Raw genomic sequence first — 20,642 nt, forward strand, 5'->3', positions numbered from 1 at the left:
GTGGAGCTGACGGGTCACTGGGCCGTACTTGTCAGCTGATTGCAGGGACATCTGCGGTTTCGTCGCGGGTTGGCGGCTCAACGCGTTTGCCAGTCAAGAATATGGCCAAAGATTTGTTTGTTGCGTGGAAGGGATGCGTGCCTGCCTTCAAATTTTACCGTGGATCCCTGTGTCTTCACGGCCACGTTGTTCCGCACACGGGCCTGTTTGGGAAACTTAAAGTCGTTTGAAAGTTGTAGCGTCAGTAGTGAAAACTGTAGTCTCCATATGTCTACCAGTACTTCGTACGCAGCTGCAAGTTGACTCCGAAAAGACTGCACTCTTTTACGGACGAAGTAAACACATAGGTATCTTTTCACTTCCGAGCTGTCCCTGCTTTGCCAGCAATCCAGGCATTCAGCCACCAAAATTTTTGCGTTTGTCCGTTTGCCTTGCAACCTCCAAAGGCACCACTTCTGAAGCCAGCCAGCGTGCCGCGGGACCAAAGTGATGTGTGATGCTGAGGCCTCGACTTTTCCGCCCTGCCACAGGTGGCACAGAAGTTCTACACGGCGCTGGTGCTGAAGAAGCTGCAGATGCTGGAGCTGGTGCAGGAGTCGGCCTACAGCGACATCGTGATGACGCGCGGCCCCGGCTTCTCCAGCGTCCAACTGTGAGCAGCTGCCGTGGCGCAGCAGCGGCTGTGAGCAGCTGCCGACGACGGTCGCGCCGCGACCAGTACAAACAGGCCGGCCGCCGGCACGGTCGTCCGCCGTCCGCGGTGCATCCGGACGCCACGAGCCAGCGGCGACGCCCGCGCGGCGGCCAGGACCCGCGCCTCCGGGGGACTGCAGCCGGAGGCTGCATGCCGGCGGTGCAGACTAATCATCTGGATCACGTGTCATGGACGAACGGTCACTGCGTCGGCGCCGGCGGGCCTGTGGTGCCGCCCGGCCGCGCACCTTACTGAAGGTGTAAATCGCTCGTAGTGTAGCTTTCCGTGCCCGGCGTATCGCTTTGCCATTAGACGTTTGTGACACCGGATGGGTGTGTGACGCCCTGCCGAAGGGCTTGACCCGCGCGCTTCTCTCGTGCTGCCATGTTGGGCCGCGGGCTCACTCGGCTCCCGCGCTGTCGGTCGATCGCGCGCCCCTCTGGCAGGCGGCATGTCGCGACGGTGCGAGCGGACAGTGCGCCGAGCCGACCTGGGGCACGCCGCGCCGCTGGGAGACCAAGGAGACAGCGCTGGGCGCTGGGCGGTTCGCCGGCGCCAAACGATCCGATCGCGACTCGCTCCCGATTCTGTTCCGTGCGATCTGCCGTGATCACGGTCGTGCGGTGGATTCTGTTCCGTGCGATCCGCCGTGATCACGGTCGTGCGGTGGATTCTGTTCCGTGCGATCCGCCGTGGTCACGGTCGTGCGGTGGATTCTGTTCCGTGCGATCCGCCGTGGTCACGGTCGTGCGGTGGATTCTGTTCCGTGCGATCTGCCGTGGTCACGGTCGTGCGGTGGGTGTGGTGCTGCCTGGCGGCGTCAGCTGACGCGACCGCCCGGGCCTGGCCGCCGTGTCCGGGGCGGCGGGAGGGCCGCCTGCGGTGTCGAGGTCATCACCCGTCGGATGACCGATCTCACGGCGTCCACGCATGCGCGTGTCAGGCTGCATGCGATCACCGGCGCGCGGTGGATGGTGGTCCGTACGTTTTATGCAGGAGCAACATAGATAATAGACGATAGAAACAAGCGGCGTTCTTTTCGTGGTGATGATAACTGCGCACGTTGGTGTAGTCAGGCGCGAGAAACTATCCTATTCCTGGCGTACGAATTCGCCCATCGATTTATAATCTTCCCCTTTGGTATGAAGCCTAGCACCATTGGCGCGAAGGAAATCGTCGCGGCCGGCCCGCCTCCCGAGGACCGGCTCTGAATAAACCGGATTGAAAGGGATCGATTCTGAATGAGAGGTCTGACACGAAGCCGACTGAAATAATGGAACCTGTGCCAAGGACCGGTTGAAACCCACTCGGCAGGAAAAAGCCCGACCCTGCACGAAACCGACAGCCGTGCCCGCAGCTGGACGGGTCAGGCATACAAATAGAAACAAGGGCGCCTTTTCCGCCGCGTTTCACGTTTACACCAAATGTTTAACTGCGGAACAGCCCCTTGAAGTGACGGCGAACATTATTGTGCACTCTTCTTTTAATTAATCAATTACATTTAATCTAATCACACTTATTATATGTCGAGATTAACGGACTGCAAAACCCTTGAGGTTCGGCACATGCAGCTGATGTCCATTTTGCGCTCTCGTGCTTTGGCTGTTTCAGTGTGTTCAATGCCAGTTGAACCATGCCGTCATGTTAGGCACGATGATATTCACAGTATGTGTTACTATATGCGCAGAACACGCACGCTACCCATACAGCTCGGCTGATAAATTCAGAACAGTTGAGTGATAGCGAATTCGTGCTGAAGGCCCGAGTTTTCCGGTTTTGGAACTTCCCGCAAGCATTATTTCCTTACAACAGCGGCACCAAATCGGTTTGGTGAGGGGCCAAACCGTTGAAAGATTTTGGTCATTTAGGCGGCACGGCCAGAACAACGCTTCCCGTCCCCTTATCCGCTGGCGGACGGCTAGGATAGAACGAAGGCGGGAAAAGGTACTCAAACGATTCAGAATGTTTAACACACACTGCATTATCATCTTGAGCATCCTGGAATACGTGTAAAAAGCCGTGGCTCAAGTGTCGTGTCAAGTGCTTGGAAGAATCGGGCTGCAGTAATGACATGGTTGGAGTATTGTTGGATTTGGGCCGGTCGACGGTTTGGAAATGTCAGAAAATGCAGATCCAGGTCAAAGTTGGCAGGTTCGGACGTATACTATGCAAAAGTTCAAAAACTATGAAAAGTTTTTGGCACTTGCCCTATGGGCATCCCAAATTCTGACGATGACCTGCGCAGCACGAGGTGACACGTCATTAGGTTACAGTGGCGGATTCAGAATGTAGGCGGCACCAAATGCAAAATGAAAGGTCTTTACGAGTTGAAATTATTTCTGTCGGCGTGAAGAAATAATTTACACGGTAGGAAATGATTGTAGGTACAGCTGGCGGAGTTCAGTGACAAATTCCAAGTGAAACCTGATACTGCATGGGGCACGGTGACATCTAGCGGATAGGGCGGCAGGCGCATCTTCAGTGGCGCCGCCTACAACTTCCATGACGCCACCTACGGTGATGGCGCCGTCTACGGAGGTGCCGCCGCCTACAGGTGACGCCGCCTACAACCCTTCACCTCTGCATCTTCTCGAAGGCCCTACGCCGACACCGGGCACCATCTGCTAACCTTTGGGGCACTCTTGATCGATCACGGGCCATCCAAAAAAATTCCATTCGCCTGAAAGGCTCTGTATGTTTTTGCTAGGGCACCATATATTAACCTGCCAGGGTACTCTTGGCTGCTCAGGGCCCCTCACATGGGTCTTGGGTTCCTTCCTCCTGCCTGTAGAGTGCTGTGCTCTTGCTGGGGCCCATATACATTAACGCATCAACACACTCAATTCTCAGAGGTCCTCTTCAGTGATCTAGGGCTTATTCTTTTTTATCTCATCTGTGCAGGACCCTTCACTCTTGTCAGGTCCCTTTCTGCTAACCTGCCAGGCACTCATGTTTGCTCAGATAAGGACTGTAAGCTGTTATCGTGGGCCCTAACACCTGATTTAATTTTCCCTGGGGGGGGGACAACTGCCAAGCATTAACCCGCACAAGGACCCCTCGGAGCGTGCACTGGGCCCCGGTAGGAGTGCCCCATACAGGGGAGCCTCTCAGTCCCTCATGGCCTACGCATGCAGCCCACCCCTGACAAGCGGCGCGTTGCGTCGAGGACCGGGTGCAAGGTCAGTTATGAATGGTGACAGATAACAATTGACAATGAATGATGACAGATGCCAGATGCCAATCTCTTGAAACATTAGCTCCATCATGCCTCCAATCCCCTTTCCAAGTAAGCCAAGACAACGTCCCTCCCCCCCCCCCGCGGCCTATACCTATTTCCAAGCCTTTTTATATCCGGGCCTCTGGGGCTGTTCCCTAAGCACCATAACCATGAAAATTGCCACATTAACATACTTCTCTAGACTTTTTAGGATATTATTCTACAATTTGGTTAGCCCATATTTAAGAATCTCACCAATGAAATAATGCTAAAAGTGATTGAAGCTGACTTATTGTCACGCCGATTTATTAATATGCAGAATTGAGATCGCCAGCAGCCTAAAAGGACCTTAGGCCCTGTCCCTCTACCGTAGACTTTTGCGTCAGTCTGGTCTGTTGTGCGTCAGTTTTGTCGGAATAAACCGTGGGTGTCGGGTCTTGGTAGGTTCGTTATCTGAGGTTAAACGCGATTTACTGTCATTCTGTACCACATAGAGGTAAATGAAGGTCTTTAAAGCACTCATACATGCCTTATATATTCTTTTTCCCATATGTTATGGATTTACACCAGATTAACTCGATTCCGACCGTGTTGGGAAGTGGGGGTCCTACGCCGGTCCGAGGCCCGGCGGTCGGCCTGCAAAAGCACCACCCACTTCCCGGACCGTCCATGTACAAATTTTACCGCACTTTGTAGAATCATTATGCCCATTAATTACCTTCAATAATTCAGAAAGATGTTTGATGACTACCTGCTTAGAACATCTGAACAGCCCAAATTGTTAACATGTTTTTCATGTAATTATTTAATATTGTAAAGAAAATTGAACTTTATGCAGTAATGATTGCAGGTTTTTTCACATTGTTTGAATGTTTAATTCGGTCAGGGTGCACTTTCCTACCTAATGTTAGAAGAAATCATTGTACACCATTGTCATGTTTGAGGCAGGACATATAGTAAATAATCACAAAACAGGTAGATTCATGCTCTTACCTTCAAATTTTTTGCAATTATGATGGCGACCTCCCGAGCACTGCACACACACAGCAGCCGCGACACCTATAAAATGTACGGGGCCAAGATAACAAGAATCCATTAATCCTCAACGCCAACGGGACGATGGGTTGCAGGGGAATTGGGTGGGGAATGTAACGCGCAAAATGAGAACACGGCGGTTAATAAAAGCTCACTATATGGCAGCTATACATGGCATGGAACATGGATGCCAATAGGATGCTGGGTTGAAGGAGATATAGGGTGGGGAGGTTAGGTTAGGTTAGGTTAGGTTAGGTTAGGTTAGGTTAGGTTAGGTTAGGTTAGGTTAGGTTAGGTTAGGCTAGGCTGCTGGGCTGGGCCGGGCCGGGCTGGGCCGGGCTGGGTTGGGTTGGGTTGGTTTGGGTTGGGTTGGGTTGGGTTAATGGTATCTTCTACTGTTCACAATGTGATTTTACATGATGTTACCTGTAAAGTTTGGCAAGCATTCTGGTCATGACCAGTTATGCTCATAATTCTACACACACCATAATATTACTCCACTTTCTTCTTAATGTTGAAGATAATTGTAGAACATTCTGCTCAGCTGGTACTGCCCTCTGCTATTGGCAGTGATTACCATACAATCTTATGAAGGATTTGCAGGGTGCCAAGATTCATACAGTAATGCATACATAATATAAATATAAAGTCGTTCTACCAGGATCCTGGCTCTCCGGCAGCCTTAGAGTGCAATCTGTCAGTGTTACTTTGTTGGCCTTTGATTCAGAACACAGGTATCTGACCTACCTAGTTCACTTGTCAAGTCAAAGGCAAGACTGATGATTTTTACTGAAGGGTTTATGATGTTTTTTAATGAAGGTACTTTGTTTTGGAGGAATTCTGGTAGAGTGGGGTGAATGAGTATACTATATTTTATGGCCTCATGCCTTGTGATCAGGGCTTTAGCAGCTTATATATCTGTAGCACTCACATGTCCTAATTTATTGTCAAAATTATCCATTTTCATCCTGTCTATAGCCATTTTTGTTGATTGTGTGTTAGTTATTGTGTCATTTATATGCCATTTTCCACAAGCATTAATATTTACATTTTATGACATGCCATAATGTCATGAAGGTACCATACCATGTAGGCATGGTGAATAATGGATGATTCATATGGAAGTTGTCTATCTTAAATGCTGCTGCTTGGAGGGTATCCAAAGTATGACTTATGCTTTGCAGTTTCAGGCTGCTGAAGGCATAACCACATCACAATGTTTCCAAGCTTGTTAAACAGCCACATTATGAAGATGAAGGTTAGTAGTTAGTAGTTTGCTGCCACAGTTTATTTGGCATTATGATGTGCATCCAGAAATTTGCTTATGCTGATGCTTATATGCAGCCAGCTGTTGACTGTGCCCACATATCCTAATGAGTAGATGTGTGTTTATGTCCAGTATATTTTTGCGATATAAGGACTTGCATTGTAATTCCAAGCTGCAGAGGATGATATCATGCCCTCAAAATTGTTCTTGATTTTTTGCAATTGCTTGTTGTATGGGCTGTTTGTGATATTGATTTTGCAATGACTTGGAATAGCATATGTGTTCAGTGCTGACATGTGTTGGAGACCATTTTTCATTGTCTTTGTGTACTGAATTGTCTAATAACGGAAGCTCAGATAATTTAATAGGGAATAGCTGTAATGCATAATCACACAGTATAAAGTTTTGTGTGAGAAGGGAAGAAATAGTATAGAACTGAAAAGTTTTGTACATGTTTTTGTTAGGTTTTCAACCCAATACCTCAGTTTTGGCATTCAGAAGCACTAAAGTACAAACATATGCAATGCATTTTAGCAATCAGCATAGTGAAGTATGGTCATATGCTATCCATGTTTATGTGAATTATGCCATCCTGCTTTTCTTGCTCATTGTTTGATTTCTTAATGTTGCTGGTCTGCTGATGTATTCTACATAGTAACCATTTCTTGAAAATCTGTTATTTCCAGCATTTCTCACGAACATCCGCACTTCATTTTGCATACTATTTGTCGAACATGAGGGGGTTCAGGACAAAGCCCCATGGAAAACAAGCCACCCTACCACTAGGCCTTGTCAAACCTGTGGACACAAGCCTGCCCTATAAGTCTGTTTACCCATTCACCGGTTGTGGTGTGGCTGTCTGCGGCCAGGTGGCGCCAGCGGTGCGCCGTGGCCTGAGCACGGCGTCCGGCTTGAACGAGGGTGGTCATCTGCAGCGCCGCCCGCACCGCCATGGGCAGCTTCATGGGCACGCTGGCGCCGCTCTCTTCCACCCAGCTGGGCTCCGTCGCTGTCAAGGTCAGCCAACGATGTTTGCCGATGGGCGCGGGCCTGTTACGCACGCTGTGATGGTGTAGCTTTGTTAACGCACTCAGGGCAATTCTGGCGCTTGTCGTTTCACCAATCCGCGATGTCGCGGCAGCTCTACATTTTTGTTTGGCCGGGTCGCAGCGGCAAATCTGACGAGTCGTGCCTGTGATCTCTGTCGCCAGGCGGCGGTGGAGCGGGCTGGCATAGACCCGTCTGCTGTGCAGGAGGTCTTCATGGGCAATGTGCTGTCGGCCAACACCGGTCAGGCGCCGGCACGACAGGCTGCGCTGTTCGCCGGTAACTGCGCCTGCTGTGGTGGACACATTGAGTCGGCATTCGGGCAGACATGCTGCCAACACGTAGCACGTTTGCATAGGATATGTTGCTGTTTTTGGCGCTTAAAGGCGGTTGAGGCGACGGGGGCTACGTCACATATTGTATTAAAACAGTTGCGGTCAAAGGTGCTTTTTGCCTTACGTTTTTGTGGGCGTTCTCAAGGCCTTTGTGTCTTAGAATCCGTGTTTGGTTTTTAAAGTAATTTTTAGACCTTTATGTACGAGTGACTCTGAACTCCATTCACCTTAGCATAAACATCACAGTAATCAGCATTAACATCACAATGATCGATTCAGACTTGTGCCTGTTGCCGCTTGGGCGAAATCGATTCGGAATCGGTGCTAAAGCGGCATGAAGCGATATCCGAATCAGATTTCAGGTCTCTGCTGAAAATCTGAATCGAATCGGAATTAAACTCTAGCACAGCTAGAATTATTGACTTTTTCTTGTCTGGGTGAGTGCGGGGGTTCAACTGAATGTCCTGCATCTATGTGTCTAAGCGCTTGTGTAAATGAATCTGAACAAATATCCAATGTTTAAATAAATCTTAACAAATGTTCAATATCTAAATCAATGTGCCTGCGCGAGATTTCAAGTCGGTCATATATACTTACGTCTGCGACGCGTGGCAGAGCATATTTGAGCAGCATCTTCACCCATTGTGGAAGATGAAGCCCATGCTTGCTAACTGGTTGTTTACTCGCCCCAATGACCGCCTCCAAGAAGTCGCGCTTCGTAGACTGTTGGTTGGGTTGTAGGTAGGACTTCATATGGTGAGTCATTAGTCGTGTGTAGGGTGTAGGTAGGACTTTGTTGGTTGGTTCATGCATATGCAATGCACTCAGTGTACATTATGCGCCAGGATATGCCTCAGGGTGACGTATGTGGGGACCGGCTGTCCGTAGAGCATGTCGTTGTCTCGTGCCGACGCTAGGACGCGGAAAAGCGCTGGTGTTTTTCGTTAGCGTCCCTCCGTCCTTCGATTGGTGGTGAACCGTGTTGCGAAATCGCGAATATGCTCGCATTTTTGGCAACGTTGGCGTCGCCATTATTTAAACTCGGCCTCGAGGTTAAGTACACCAGTGAAGCCGCATAGTAAAAGTTGAAAATGTATGTATAGCCTGCCTGTACAGACAGCGGTGGTTGTTTTCGAGTGGGCGCAAGATGACTTGGGAGCCGACACGTCATTAAAACACCAAACCGCCACCACACCTGACATAACCTTACTTAAGGTTCGACGCATATTGCATTAGGCATCGGTTTACAATGTTCGCTATGAGAATCTAGTTTCATGTATCACTGTCTATTTTTCGAATCAATCACCTGTATCACTCGGTACTTTAACTTGATCTTGTTACTTCGTGATACGTTGTGGTGTGGCGATCTGCATACATGACAAATTTTGTCATGTTGATTATTTGACACTCTATAGTTTTGTTCCGATGTTTTTCCCTGGCCAAGTTTTTGCCATGCGTAGTCTCTTGTTTTTTTTTTTTTGTTTCTTTAATCGCGACATTATACCAGATTATATTCTCCCAACAACATTTGACAACCAATTTTGTATTTTTGACGCAAATTTCTTTTGATAGCTTTGCTTTGGTCGTCTGCTGCGTTCGGCAGTGTTCAGCTCTATTGTCGCTCATTCGACGGTCGTGCGCTGAGCCCGGCTGCCACTGGGCTCAGACGGCTGATGGCTCGTCCGCTCCTCAGGCCTCTCGCGCTCGACGCCCTGCACCACCGTCAACAAGGTGTGCGCTTCGGGAATGAAGGCTGTCATGCTCGCCTGCCAGTCGCTGATGACCGGCGCCAACGACGTCATGGTGGCCGGCGGCATGGAGTCCATGTCGAACGTGCCGTTCTACCTGCCGCGCGGCACCACGCCCTACGGCGGCGTCAAGCTGGTGGTGAGGCGACGAGCCGGGCCGGGGGGTACCACGTACAACGGGCAGCGGGCGCCGGCCGCCTGCCAGCTGGTGGTGAGGCGACGAGCCGGGCCGGGGTACCACGTACAACGGGCAGCGGCGCCGGCCGCGCCTACCAGCTTGGTGGTGAGGCGACGAGCCGGGCCGGGTACCACGTACAACGGGCACGCGGCGCCGGCCGCGCCTGCCAGCTGGTGGTGAGGCGACGAGCCGGGCCGGGGTAACCACGTACAACGGGCAGCGGCGCCGGCCGCGCCTGCCAGCTGGTGGTGAGGCGACGAGCCGGGCCAGGGTACCACGTACAACGGGCAGCGGCGCCGGCCGCGCCTGCCAGCTGTAGCTCGGCTTCGGGGCGCGTATCTACTCTTGTATCGACCAGACGTAGATCGAATGGTACGATGAGAGTCACATACAATTTGATGAATGGATCATTGATGGGGATCGGAACACCATATCGGTTCTGTTACATTTCAAGGATTACTTTCTGTGCTCTTATTGTCTGCGACTGGAAATACTAAGATTCGCTATGCTTATACGATCGCTACGTTTTGCACTCATGAATTTGCCACCCAATCTCCATCGCACCCGTTCCATGCTGGAGCGCGCTTATCGAACCCTTGCTGTATGCGGCCCTCGGGTGACCGCGGTCGGTGTCAGCTGTCCCCGGGTGACCGCGGTCATTGTCAGCTGTCCCCGGGTGACCGCGGTCGGTGTCAGCTGTCCCCGGGTGACCGCGGTCAATGTCAGCGGCCATGCAATCTCCGTTGACTGCGGTCAGTGCCAGCGGCGCGTGGGCGACTGCGGTCAGTGCCAGCGGTCCACGGGTGACCACGGTCGGTGTCAGCGGCCGTGCAGCCTCCGTTGACCGCGGTCAGTGTCAGCGGCCCCTGAGTGACTGCTGTAAGTGCCAGTGGCCCCGGCTGACTACGGCCAGTGTCAGCGGCCGCCTGTGGTCTGTTCCCAGGACGGTATCGCGTTTGACGGCCTGACGGACGTCTACGACAAGATCCACATGGGCAACTGCGGCGAGAACACGGCCCGCAAGCTCGGCATCAGCCGCGCCGAACAGGACGAGTACTGTGCGTGAGGCTGCCAGCCAGTCGCGGCGGCGGCCGGGCCAGCGGCCGGCCCGCCGGGGCGGCGCGCACGCCTGGTCCCCTGCCATGACTGGTGGTGTGGCTGATTGTTCTGTTGGTGCGTTACTGCGTTCGAGGCACGCGGTGTACAGGAGCAGATTGGTTCAATCGGCGCCTTGAACACTGATCGGATGTTTGTTTATGGATTCTTTTTTCGAACTACAGTGTCCGAAACGTTGCTTGGGTGTCGAATAGGGACACGCGTTCCGCGTGTTGTTGATTTGCAAGTGTTTAGGACTACTAGATACATAAGACACCCTTTTTCTGTTGTAGCTTTAACGTTTGAGTGGGGAAGGGAAACCCTGTGGGCGGTCCGCCCGCCTCCGCCCTCTTCTTTGCAGTGATAGATCTGCTCGGGTTCAAACGCCTAATTCGCAGCCGTCACTAGCGGGGCGGACACCACAGAATCATGTCCACCGGACCCATGCGGTGACGGCTGCGCCCTCTCGCCGGTCACTGATAGACCGCACACGCACCGTGCTAATTGACCCCCTCCACGCGCTGACCGGCGCCGCCTCCACTCCAGCGATGGAGAGCTACCGTCGGACGGCGGCGGCGTTCTCGTCGGGCGCGGTGGGCGCCGAACTGTGTCCGGTCACGGTGCCCGGCGGCCGCGGCAAGCCGGACACCGTGCTCGCCGAGGACGAGGAGTACCGCAAACGTCAATTTCGACAAGTTCACCAAGCTACGCACTATCTTCGATGTGAGCCGACCAGGTGGAGGCGCCGGTGTGCGTCCCCGCCGGCACTGTCCCACCACAGAGCGACGGGCGGGTCGGCCTGAGCTGGGCGGGTGGGGTCGCCGGCGTGCGTCACTGCCGGCACTGCCCCACCACAGAGCGATAGCCGGTCGGCCTGAGCTGGGTGGGTGGGGACGCCGGCACTGCCCCACCACAGAGCGATGGCCGGTCGGCCTGAGCTGGGCGGGTGGGGACGCCGGCGTGCGTCACCGCCGGCACTGTCCCACCACGGAGCGATGGCCGGTCAGCCTGATCTGAGTGCGTGCCCTACCTTCTGTGGGAGAGGTCCGGGAAGGTGGCGCGTACGTCTGTTTCAAAGGCTGAGGCATCATAAATGTGGGGAGCCACGCCTGAGGGCATTCTCCGATGGGTGCCAGTACCGTGTCCTGATCGCATTCTCCGATGGGTGCCAGTACCGTGTCCTGATCGCATTCTCCGATGGGTGCCAGTACCGTGTCCTGATCGCATTCTCCGATGAGTGCCAGTACCGTGTCCTGATCGCATTCTCCGATGGGTGCCAGTACCGTGGCCTGATTGCGTTCTCCGATGGGTGCCAGTACCGTGTCCTGATCGCATTCTCCGATGGGTGCCAGTACCGTGTCCTGATCGCAGTCTCCGATGGGTGCCAGTACCGTGGCCTGATTGCGTTCTCCGATGGGTGCCAGTACCGTGTCCTGATCGCATTCTCCGATGGGTGCCAGTACCGTGTCCTGATCGCATTCTCCTATGGGTGCCAGTACCGTGCCGTGTCCTGATTGCATTCTATTGTGTTTGCCCGTCGCAAATATGCGTCATTACGTATATATGATACTCTTGATGGCAACACTTAATGCCACAAACTACCACCACTATCACTTCAGTGAGAAAGGTGCGCTGTCACTACGTCTTATTAGGCAAGCATATTATCTGGATGATGGGCAGTGGTCACGGCAGTGGTCGCGGCGGTGGCCGACCAAGGCGCACGTCCCCCGGGGCTCACCACTGGCCAGGCCTGTCTCGGCCGGTCGCTCGGTCTGACCTCGTCCCGTGCCCTCCGGCAGAAAGAGGGCACGATCACGGCCGGTAGCTCGTCCAAGCTCAACGACGGTGGCGCCGCTCTGGTGCTGATGACGGCGGCGGCGGCGGCGCAGCACGGCTGCCGGCCGCTGGCTCGCGTGCTGGGCTTCGCCGACGCCGCCTGCGACCCCATCGACTTCCCGATCGCGCCAGCTCTGGCCAAGCAGAAGGTGAGATGGGATGCCGCTCAGCGGCGGGCAGCCGGCTCAGCGGTGGGGCAGTCGGCTCAAGATTTGGGCAGCCGGCTCAGCGGTGTGGCGGCCAGCTCAGCGGTGGGGCAATCGGCTAAAGATTTGGGCAGCCGGCTCGGGGGTGGGGCGGCCAGCTCGGCGGCGGAAAGTTAGCTCAATGGCGGGGCAGCCGGCTCAGCGGTGGGGCAGCCGGCTCAGCGGTGAGGCAATCGGCTCAAGATTTGGGCAGCCGGCTCAGCAGTGGGGCGGCCAGCTCGGCGGCGGGAAGTTAGCTCAATGGCGGGGCAGCCGGCTCAACGGTAGGGCAGCCGACCAAGCGGTGAGGCGTTCGGCTCAGCGCTGGGGCAGCCGGCTCAGCGGCGGGACGGCCGGCTCTATGGTCTGGTGGGGCGCACCGGGGCCGTTGGTCATGTGCCATGGGCTTCCGGTAGCGCAGCGGTTAAGCTCCGCGTCTGGGAAACCAGAGGTGCGGGGCTCGATTCCCCGTGGTCCTCGCCCTTCCTGTGTGGGTGAGTGGCATGCAGCGTCATATAGTCTCAGTAACTGAGTGCGGCGTGAAGCATCTATTGACATGACATGTACCGCGAGAAGCAGGCCGCCGGTGTCTTGCACTGACGGGCGTGGGATCGACGGGACTTGCGAACTGCGTTCCTCGTGGTCCTGCGCAGCTCGCAACTTTGCTGTGCGGTGCTTGAACTGTCTCCGTGTCCCTCGCAGCTGTTTGCCCAGCTGGGTATGAACAAGGACGACGTGGACGTGTACGAGATCAACGAGGCGTTCGCCGTCGTCATCCTTGCCAACATCAAGATGCTGGACCTGGACCCGGCCAAGGTCAACATCCACGGCGGTGCCATCAGCGTGGGACACCCTATCGGGTTAGTAGCATGTCATCGGTGCGAGACGCCCGATCGCGTCAGTAGCGGGTCATCGGTGTGGGACACCCGATCGGGTCAGTAGCGGTTCATCGGTGTGGAACTCCCGATGAGGGCAGTAGCAGGTCATCGATGTGGGACACCCGATCGGGTCAGTGGCGGGCCACCGGTGTGGAACACCCGATCGGGTCAGTAGCGGGTCATTGGTGTATCAGGTCAGTAGCAGGCCATCGGTGTGGAACACCCGATCGGGTCAGTAGCGGGTCATTGGTGTATCAGGTCAGTAGCAGGCCATCGGTGTGGAACACCCGATCGGGTCAGTAGCGGGTCATTGGTGTATCAGGTCAGTAGCAGGCCATCGGTGTGGAACACCCGATTGGGTCAGTAGCGGGTCATTGGTGTATCAGGTCAGTAGCAGGCCATCGGTGTGGAACACCCGATCGGGTCAGTAGCGGGTCATTGGTGTATCAGGTCAGTAGCAGGCCATCGGTGTGGAACACCCGATCGGGTCAGTAGCGGGTCATTGGTGTATCAGGTCAGTAGCAGGCCATCGGTGTGGAACACCCGATTGGGTCAGTAGCGGGTCATTGGTGTATCAGGTCAGTAGCAGGCCATCGGTGTGGAACACCCGATCGGGTCAGTAGCGGGTCATTGGTGTATCAGGTCAGTAGCAGGCCATCGGTGTGGAACACCCGATTGGGTCAGTAGCGGGTCATTGGTGTATCAGGTCAGTAGCAGGCCATCGGTGTGGAACACCCGATTGGGTCAGTAGCGGGTCATTGGTGTATCAGGTCAGTAGCAGGTCATCGGTGTGGAACATCCGATCGGGTGAGTGACAGGCCATCGGCGTGGAACACCCGACGGGGTCAGTAGGGGGTCATCGATGGGGAACACGCGATCTCCGATCGAATCAAGTAGCAGGTCATCAGGACACCCGATAGGATTGGTAGCTAATAGACAGTTCCGGGCTGCACCAATAGGAGGCTACAGGCATCCGCCCCGTTTACCTCCCCTGTATTGAAGAGGCCATCCTCGTTCAATGTATATGTTCGTCATGAAGGTGCCACATCCACACCTTGAGTTGCTATTGGCCTTAGCTTGCTGATCCCGACACCTTTACACGACCGCGCAATCGAAGCGCCGAAGCCCCAACAATCGACTAGCATGGCCCGACACCCATTAGTAAGCTAACAGACAGCCCCGTCTGTAAGGCGAACTTGAACCGGGTTCAGGGCATGCAACATGTCGAAGTGGCAAACTGCTACCACCGTTCGTTGATCTTGTAACGACGCATTTATCATAATCACTGCAGCCGCGGAGGCGGAGTCCCTGTCTGGCTCAAACATTACTGCCATTTAAATCACGTATAATACCGCCAATCTGATTCGCGTGAGTAATAAACTTCGCCGTAATTCGCGTGGCCTGGCCAGATTCCGTGACCGTCGGGTCGGGCGGCGGCAAGCGTCCCGGTCAGGACCGGCGACCAGGTCTGAGGTCAACAGCGCAACAGCTGTCACGCATGGGTTTTAAGCCTGAGAGTAGAGCATTGTATTGATATTTCAGAGGAGCTATGGTACATCCTTTGCGTCAGGGTCCCTCACAGGTCCGCAAGACTGAGACAACGGCAGTCGGTTTTGTGTTTCTGTTTTGACGGGGAATTTACCATACAATGGGACGCTCCCGTAGAATAGTAAGTTCCATGGACTTTCAAATCACCATCACGGGCCCATAAAAGTTCCCGCAAAATGTAATGAATTGGAAACATTCCGCAGTATTTCACAGTATTTAATCTTACTTAAAACGTCGTCTGCTTAGAAGTCTCGCAGGATCTTAGTTATTTAAAATGTAACGAAGTGACATCTTTTCGAGGTGTTCGGCTGATTTATGGAATGCCGTTTGTTCCGTGCCTGTTCCACGACGTGCTGACAGCACCGTACGGCACCGGTGATGCTGGCGCGGCAGTGGTTGTTAACCTGTCATCGGTTGCGGCGCGGCCGATATAAGCTTCCACCCCGGCGACGGCACCGGACAGGAGGGGTCTCACTGTCCGGAGCACATTTTCTGTGTGCGGATGCTGCCATCCAAGTGCTAATTGGCAGTTTTAGCAGACTTTGTCTATGACGCTTGATCGGCCGTCCTGATCGAACGGCAAATTAAGAACACATGACGTGTGAATACAGGGTTCTGGCTATGACTGCGGCTTACGACGTGCGGGAGGAGAGGGGCGGGGGGGGGGGGGAGATTCGGCACTCAGCCTGAACCCTAGTAAGTGTGGTGCAGTGACGAACGGTCTGGCTGTGAGGTATAAGAGCTGTTGGAAACTGGCGCAACTCTGGCCGATATTGCACTGCATGTGTTACGTTGCATCACGCCTTATACATTGTCTGCTACGGTATCTACTATGTAAGATGCCAGGAGGCTGAATCTGCATATTCAGTGTTTATGCACCTCTGACAATGAACTTGTTAGCGTGTGTGGGCCGTCTGTAATTGGTGTTTTGGGCGTAGGGCGTATGTGCTAATGTTCCTTCTACTCCGTGGCCTGCAGTTGAGAAATGGTCAGCGCATCGATCTCGAAAGGTCGTCGCTCTGGTGGTAACCCGCTGGAGGATAGCTAATCGTAGTAACGCTGTTTTCGTTCTGAACTTCAGGGCAAAGTGGATCAAAACACCCGGCTTCCGAGGAAAGTGGTCCTTTCACATCAGGCCCGTATAGTTCGTGTTGTCGCTGTTTTTTAAAAGCGCACCAATTTCTCGACGGTTGTTTCTCAGCGTGGTATTTTGATCGGTGCTCTGACTCCAGTCATGCGTGTTGACCATGCTGTGCTTGCTGTGTGGCGACCGATCGGACTTCGCCGGCGCTGGTGCCGACGTACACAGCAGACAGATGTGAACTGGTCGGGTGGCTCCGGCCTCCAGTGCCATGGCTGCCGGCCGCTGGGGCCCTCCTGGACGCAAGGCACCCGGCACTGGACCTGGGTTAGATGAGAGATGAATCGATTAACAATTCGTCAATCGCATTATTTTCGAAAGAGTGAGTCGGGATGAGAAAATGTCAGTCTGAATGACGCAGAGTCAACGCTAAGGCGACGTGCTCAAAATATTTAGATAGCTTGGAAGCTAAGGTAAAAAACCTCAAATCAGTGCAAATCATTGTTGAAATCTGGAACCACGCTAGTCGATTCGTCGGATGATTTTACCAACCTGACAGTTCTGCTGGCAACAGCAGAATGCGACTGTTGTATTTTCACCTGACGTGAAATGATTTAACACTGCGAATCAGTGATCTGCCAATTAAACGGGATGCAGATTAGCATGGGATTATTGAGCGTAGAATGAATAAAGGATAAATTGTTTCACACAACATGATTTGGATCAGAAATTACTCTTGAATTGCGATAGCGAATTCAAACGAACAGAACTTATTTGAGTTGCTATTGCTAGTGAAGCGAATCTCAAGACGAGAACTAGTCAGGTGAATCACATTAAAATCGCACAGCAGGGATCGCGAATCGATGGTGAATCGATAAAAAGGATCACTGTCCTGCTGCGTTCTCGACCACTCCACGCAATAGCCCCGAGCAGTAAGAGCACGCGACCGACCCCCGCGCACAGCGGTGGCGATGTGGCGACACGCCGGTGTGCTCACAAATAGAGTGTGCGTGTTCCAGCAGGTCAGATAGTGCCACGGAGCGTCTGACAGGACTGGCACGTTCGTCACGTCCGGACCCGTGGAGAGCTCGGGCGGCTGCGATGGGGAGCTGGTCAGGCCAGTGAGGTGGTCAGCCGAACACTGCTGACGTTGCCACAGTAGGCCGGCTCAGCGCGTCCGTGGGGCTTATCGTGCGCGTGTTCGTATTGGTTATTTCATGTCCATCCGTGCGAGCACAGTTCTTTCAGGACACTACGCAAAGCACAGTAGAAAAGGTAACCAGCTAGAACGCGGAAGACAGGGAAACTATATAGGTACCGTCTCCAGCTTTGTATGCTTGGGGATCCGTGGTCGTCGAGCCCGGCTCTACCCCATGCTCCCATTGAATATGATGGGGCTACCCTTCTGTTGGTATCAAGTTAGAGCGTCGAAGCTCCGCAAGTTTACAATGAGCATGTAACATGAGACACTGTAATGGGTCCCTTGCATGCAGCGCTATCGTCCGGAGGTGTCCATGGTCTCGAGCTGTATATGGTACGGTTCGGCTTAAATCACATCTTTACCGCGGTCAAACCACCGGGTTCCTCGGTTCTCCGCGTCCTGCAGCGTCCTGCCGTCTGCCCCACATACTTCATTAAATGTTATACCCTGTTGTAGCTCATGAACGGATGTCTGTGGCGGGAGAATGCCTGTGGTGCCTCTGGTTTCTGAAGCGAAACCTGCTCTTCCCCGGCTTGACTGCGGAAGATGAATCAATGGCGTTTCACTGGTTGACGTGACGTGCCGACTGTGTCACCCCCCCCCCCCCCCCTACCTTCCGCAGATCTGTTCATTAGGCTGTATGTCAGCGGCCGTCGGTTGGCCGCGCCGCCTGGCCGTTGGGGGTCTGCTGGGACGCGCGTGCCGTGTGTGACGCGATGGTCTACCCGGCGCCGCAGGATGTCCGGCGCCCGCATCACCACCCACCTGGCGCACTCGCTGAAGGCCGGCCAGCGGGGCGTGGCCTCCATCTGCAACGGCGGCGGCGGCGGCTCAGCCATCATGCTAGAGGGCCTGTAAACAACTCATTCACCGAACGGAAGGTGCAGTCCGCCGAGCTGGAGCTGATGAATCAAACCCGACTCGCCATCAGGCATGCAACAGGCCCCTTCCCCTTGTCTTCGCCGGACCGGACAGGTTAGGACTCAGAACAGCGGACTGTGGAATTACAGCTGTGATGTGGCCCAATGCAACGGATTGGTCAGCCAGCGCAGCGACGTGCCGGGTCACTCAGCACAGGGATGATATTCGGTGTTGGTATGTGGCGTCGATGGCATAACGGCTGCCGCTCTTCAACCCTCGTCGGAGTGCGCTCGGCGTGTGCGATTGTCACTTGTGACGCCTTGAGTGCACCGTGGTGCTGTTGCTAAAATAAGCTGACGTATGCGTCAACTGGAAGTAAAGCTAGTGGTAGTGTGGTGGTGTCCAATGCTAATGGAGGGTGATAGGGTTGTTGGAGTTGTGCAATAATATCCGTCATTAGGCGTCCGTTGGCATGCGGATCGGACTGGGCTAATGGCCTCAGCTATGTATGCCGGCGTCGTCGTCGGACCTCCGCGCCAGCTGACCGGAGTCAAGAGCGCGGCCAGCGCCACGCTTGTGTGCAGAGCCGGCGTTCACTGTAGGTATTTTAGAGTGGCTGTATGTATTGCAGCGAACCTATTTTGGAATATACAGCGCAGTGCCCGGTGGACGCGTTGACAGGTGTCTGGCTCGCAGAGGCTTCGTGGCCAAACGTTTTGCCTTCGTTGCAATGGGATGAACCGTGGAGCGTGCGGCCGCTGTTGGCTGCACGCTCTGTGGCCCCTCCCACTGTAACAGCAGGGCAGCTCCGGCTGGGAGTGGTGCTGCTCGAGCCGGCCCAGCCGGTGTGTACCCGGCCTATCGAGCTCGGCCTGAGGCGCAGCGGTAATTACTGTTTTAATAATCAATGTAATAACGTAGCCGTGCGTCGGCACCTCGTGGGTACGACGGTGGGGCAGTTTATTCAAATATAGAACAAAGTTGTTGACGTCGATTGCCTCAGCTCAATGGCGCAAGATAAGTCAACCCAGCGCCGATTATCTTGTTCTGTTTTCATCCACCCGCTGATAACGACTATGACATTGACCTCACAGCACTTTGACATCGGCGGCGAAGTATTTGAAATTGCACATATAGCACAAATCTACATCGTCATAATCTCGTCCGTTTTGGAGTATTTGTGTCTAGTTTGCGTGCGATATGCACATGGAAAGGGACGACGTCACCAGGGATCAATGGAGCAACATCCTCTCTGCCATTTTCCGGACGCATCTTCTCTCGGAATTTCAGAGGGACCCAACATGTTCACCATATGATACGAGGTCTCGATGAGCGAGACAGCTTTCATCACATTTAAAGGAGACAGTTCAATACTCGCATGAGCTGTTATTTACACCGTAGGGAATCCCACATGGCAATCTCAGACCGTGGCGGTCGACAGCAGGCCTTAGATCGGTTAAAGAAGGCCCGTCAGAAACGTAGAAGGCATACGAAAGACAGTAAGCCTGCCATCCCAAGAGGAAGCCCGATCAGTAGACCGCGAGTCCTACCAGGGCGATGTTTGTCATCAATATATATATATATATATATATATATATATATATATATATATATATATATATATATATATATATATATATGTGCATGTATGCATTGTGTGTAGGGGGTCCTTCCCAAAATGTGGGCAAAATCCAAAGACAAATTTATTGATAGAAAGAGGTTAGGACAGGAGGCGCCCAGATCTACTTGCTGTCGTAGAAAGTTTGCGCCGTCGTCTCTGCATGCGAGTAGGGATGTCATCGTTGTTGCAGTTACTATCTATTATTGTCTCTTGTTTATGAATAGCCTCGAAGCATTGGAACTCATTAAACCTAAGCCAAATAACGCTTGTTTTTGACTTATATGCTTTGGACGGCATTGGATTCCACGTGACGATGATGGTGCGTGGCCAAAATTCCTCGCATCTCAGACATATCTGATACCGTTGTGATTCACCCTAAAATGTGCAACAGAACTACTCTGTTTTTACAGAACTCTTGCTCTCATTGGTTTTACTGGTGACGACTAATGCAAATGTTCCCTGCCTAGGAGCTGCCATGGAGCTGCCCATCTGGCTTTGTTTTTCGTCATTGCGCGAGCGGAATATCGGCCAACGACAGAGTAGGTAACTATTGGTAGCGCCGAAGCCGTTTCGCCATCGCGCTCGCTGGCCAGGACACGCCGAACAGATCCGCTTGCGGTGCGGCGAGCTGCACTTATTTCAGGCTATTTTCTTTCACCGGAGGTATTATTTTGTCGCAAAAACACTTTGAGTGTGGGCTTTTGGAATGCACTATGTGTTTGGACGTCTGCGACACTGATTGAGCTCCGTCGGTTGATAGCAACGGAAAAACATTCCGGGACTGGCTAGATTAGGTCGATGGAACACTAGCCCAG

General features: G+C 53.5%; 1 protein-coding gene across 1 annotated transcript; it reads left to right on the forward strand.

Annotated features, from left to right (window-relative positions):
* The first annotated feature begins 4,329 nt into the window (after positions 1-4,329).
* On the forward strand, positions 4,330-18,882 carry LOC119103395 (acetyl-CoA acetyltransferase B, mitochondrial-like). Its single transcript, XM_037226920.1, is given in 12 exon segments — positions 4,330-4,407; positions 6,131-6,204; positions 7,083-7,133; positions 7,135-7,230; positions 7,425-7,539; positions 9,289-9,482; positions 10,465-10,579; positions 11,163-11,293; positions 11,295-11,339; positions 12,416-12,601; positions 13,340-13,497; positions 18,083-18,882. Coding segments are annotated over 11 exon segments (1,254 nt in total). The 5' UTR covers positions 4,330-4,407; positions 6,131-6,162; the 3' UTR covers positions 18,204-18,882.
* The last annotated feature ends 1,760 nt before the right edge of the window (positions 18,883-20,642 follow it).

The sequence above is a fragment of the Pollicipes pollicipes genome, unplaced genomic scaffold, assembly GCF_011947565.3.
Source record: "Pollicipes pollicipes isolate AB1234 unplaced genomic scaffold, Ppol_2.1 Scaffold_5724;HRSCAF=6776_pilon_pilon_pilon, whole genome shotgun sequence".
Lineage (NCBI taxonomy): Eukaryota > Metazoa > Arthropoda > Thecostraca > Pollicipedomorpha > Pollicipedidae > Pollicipes > Pollicipes pollicipes.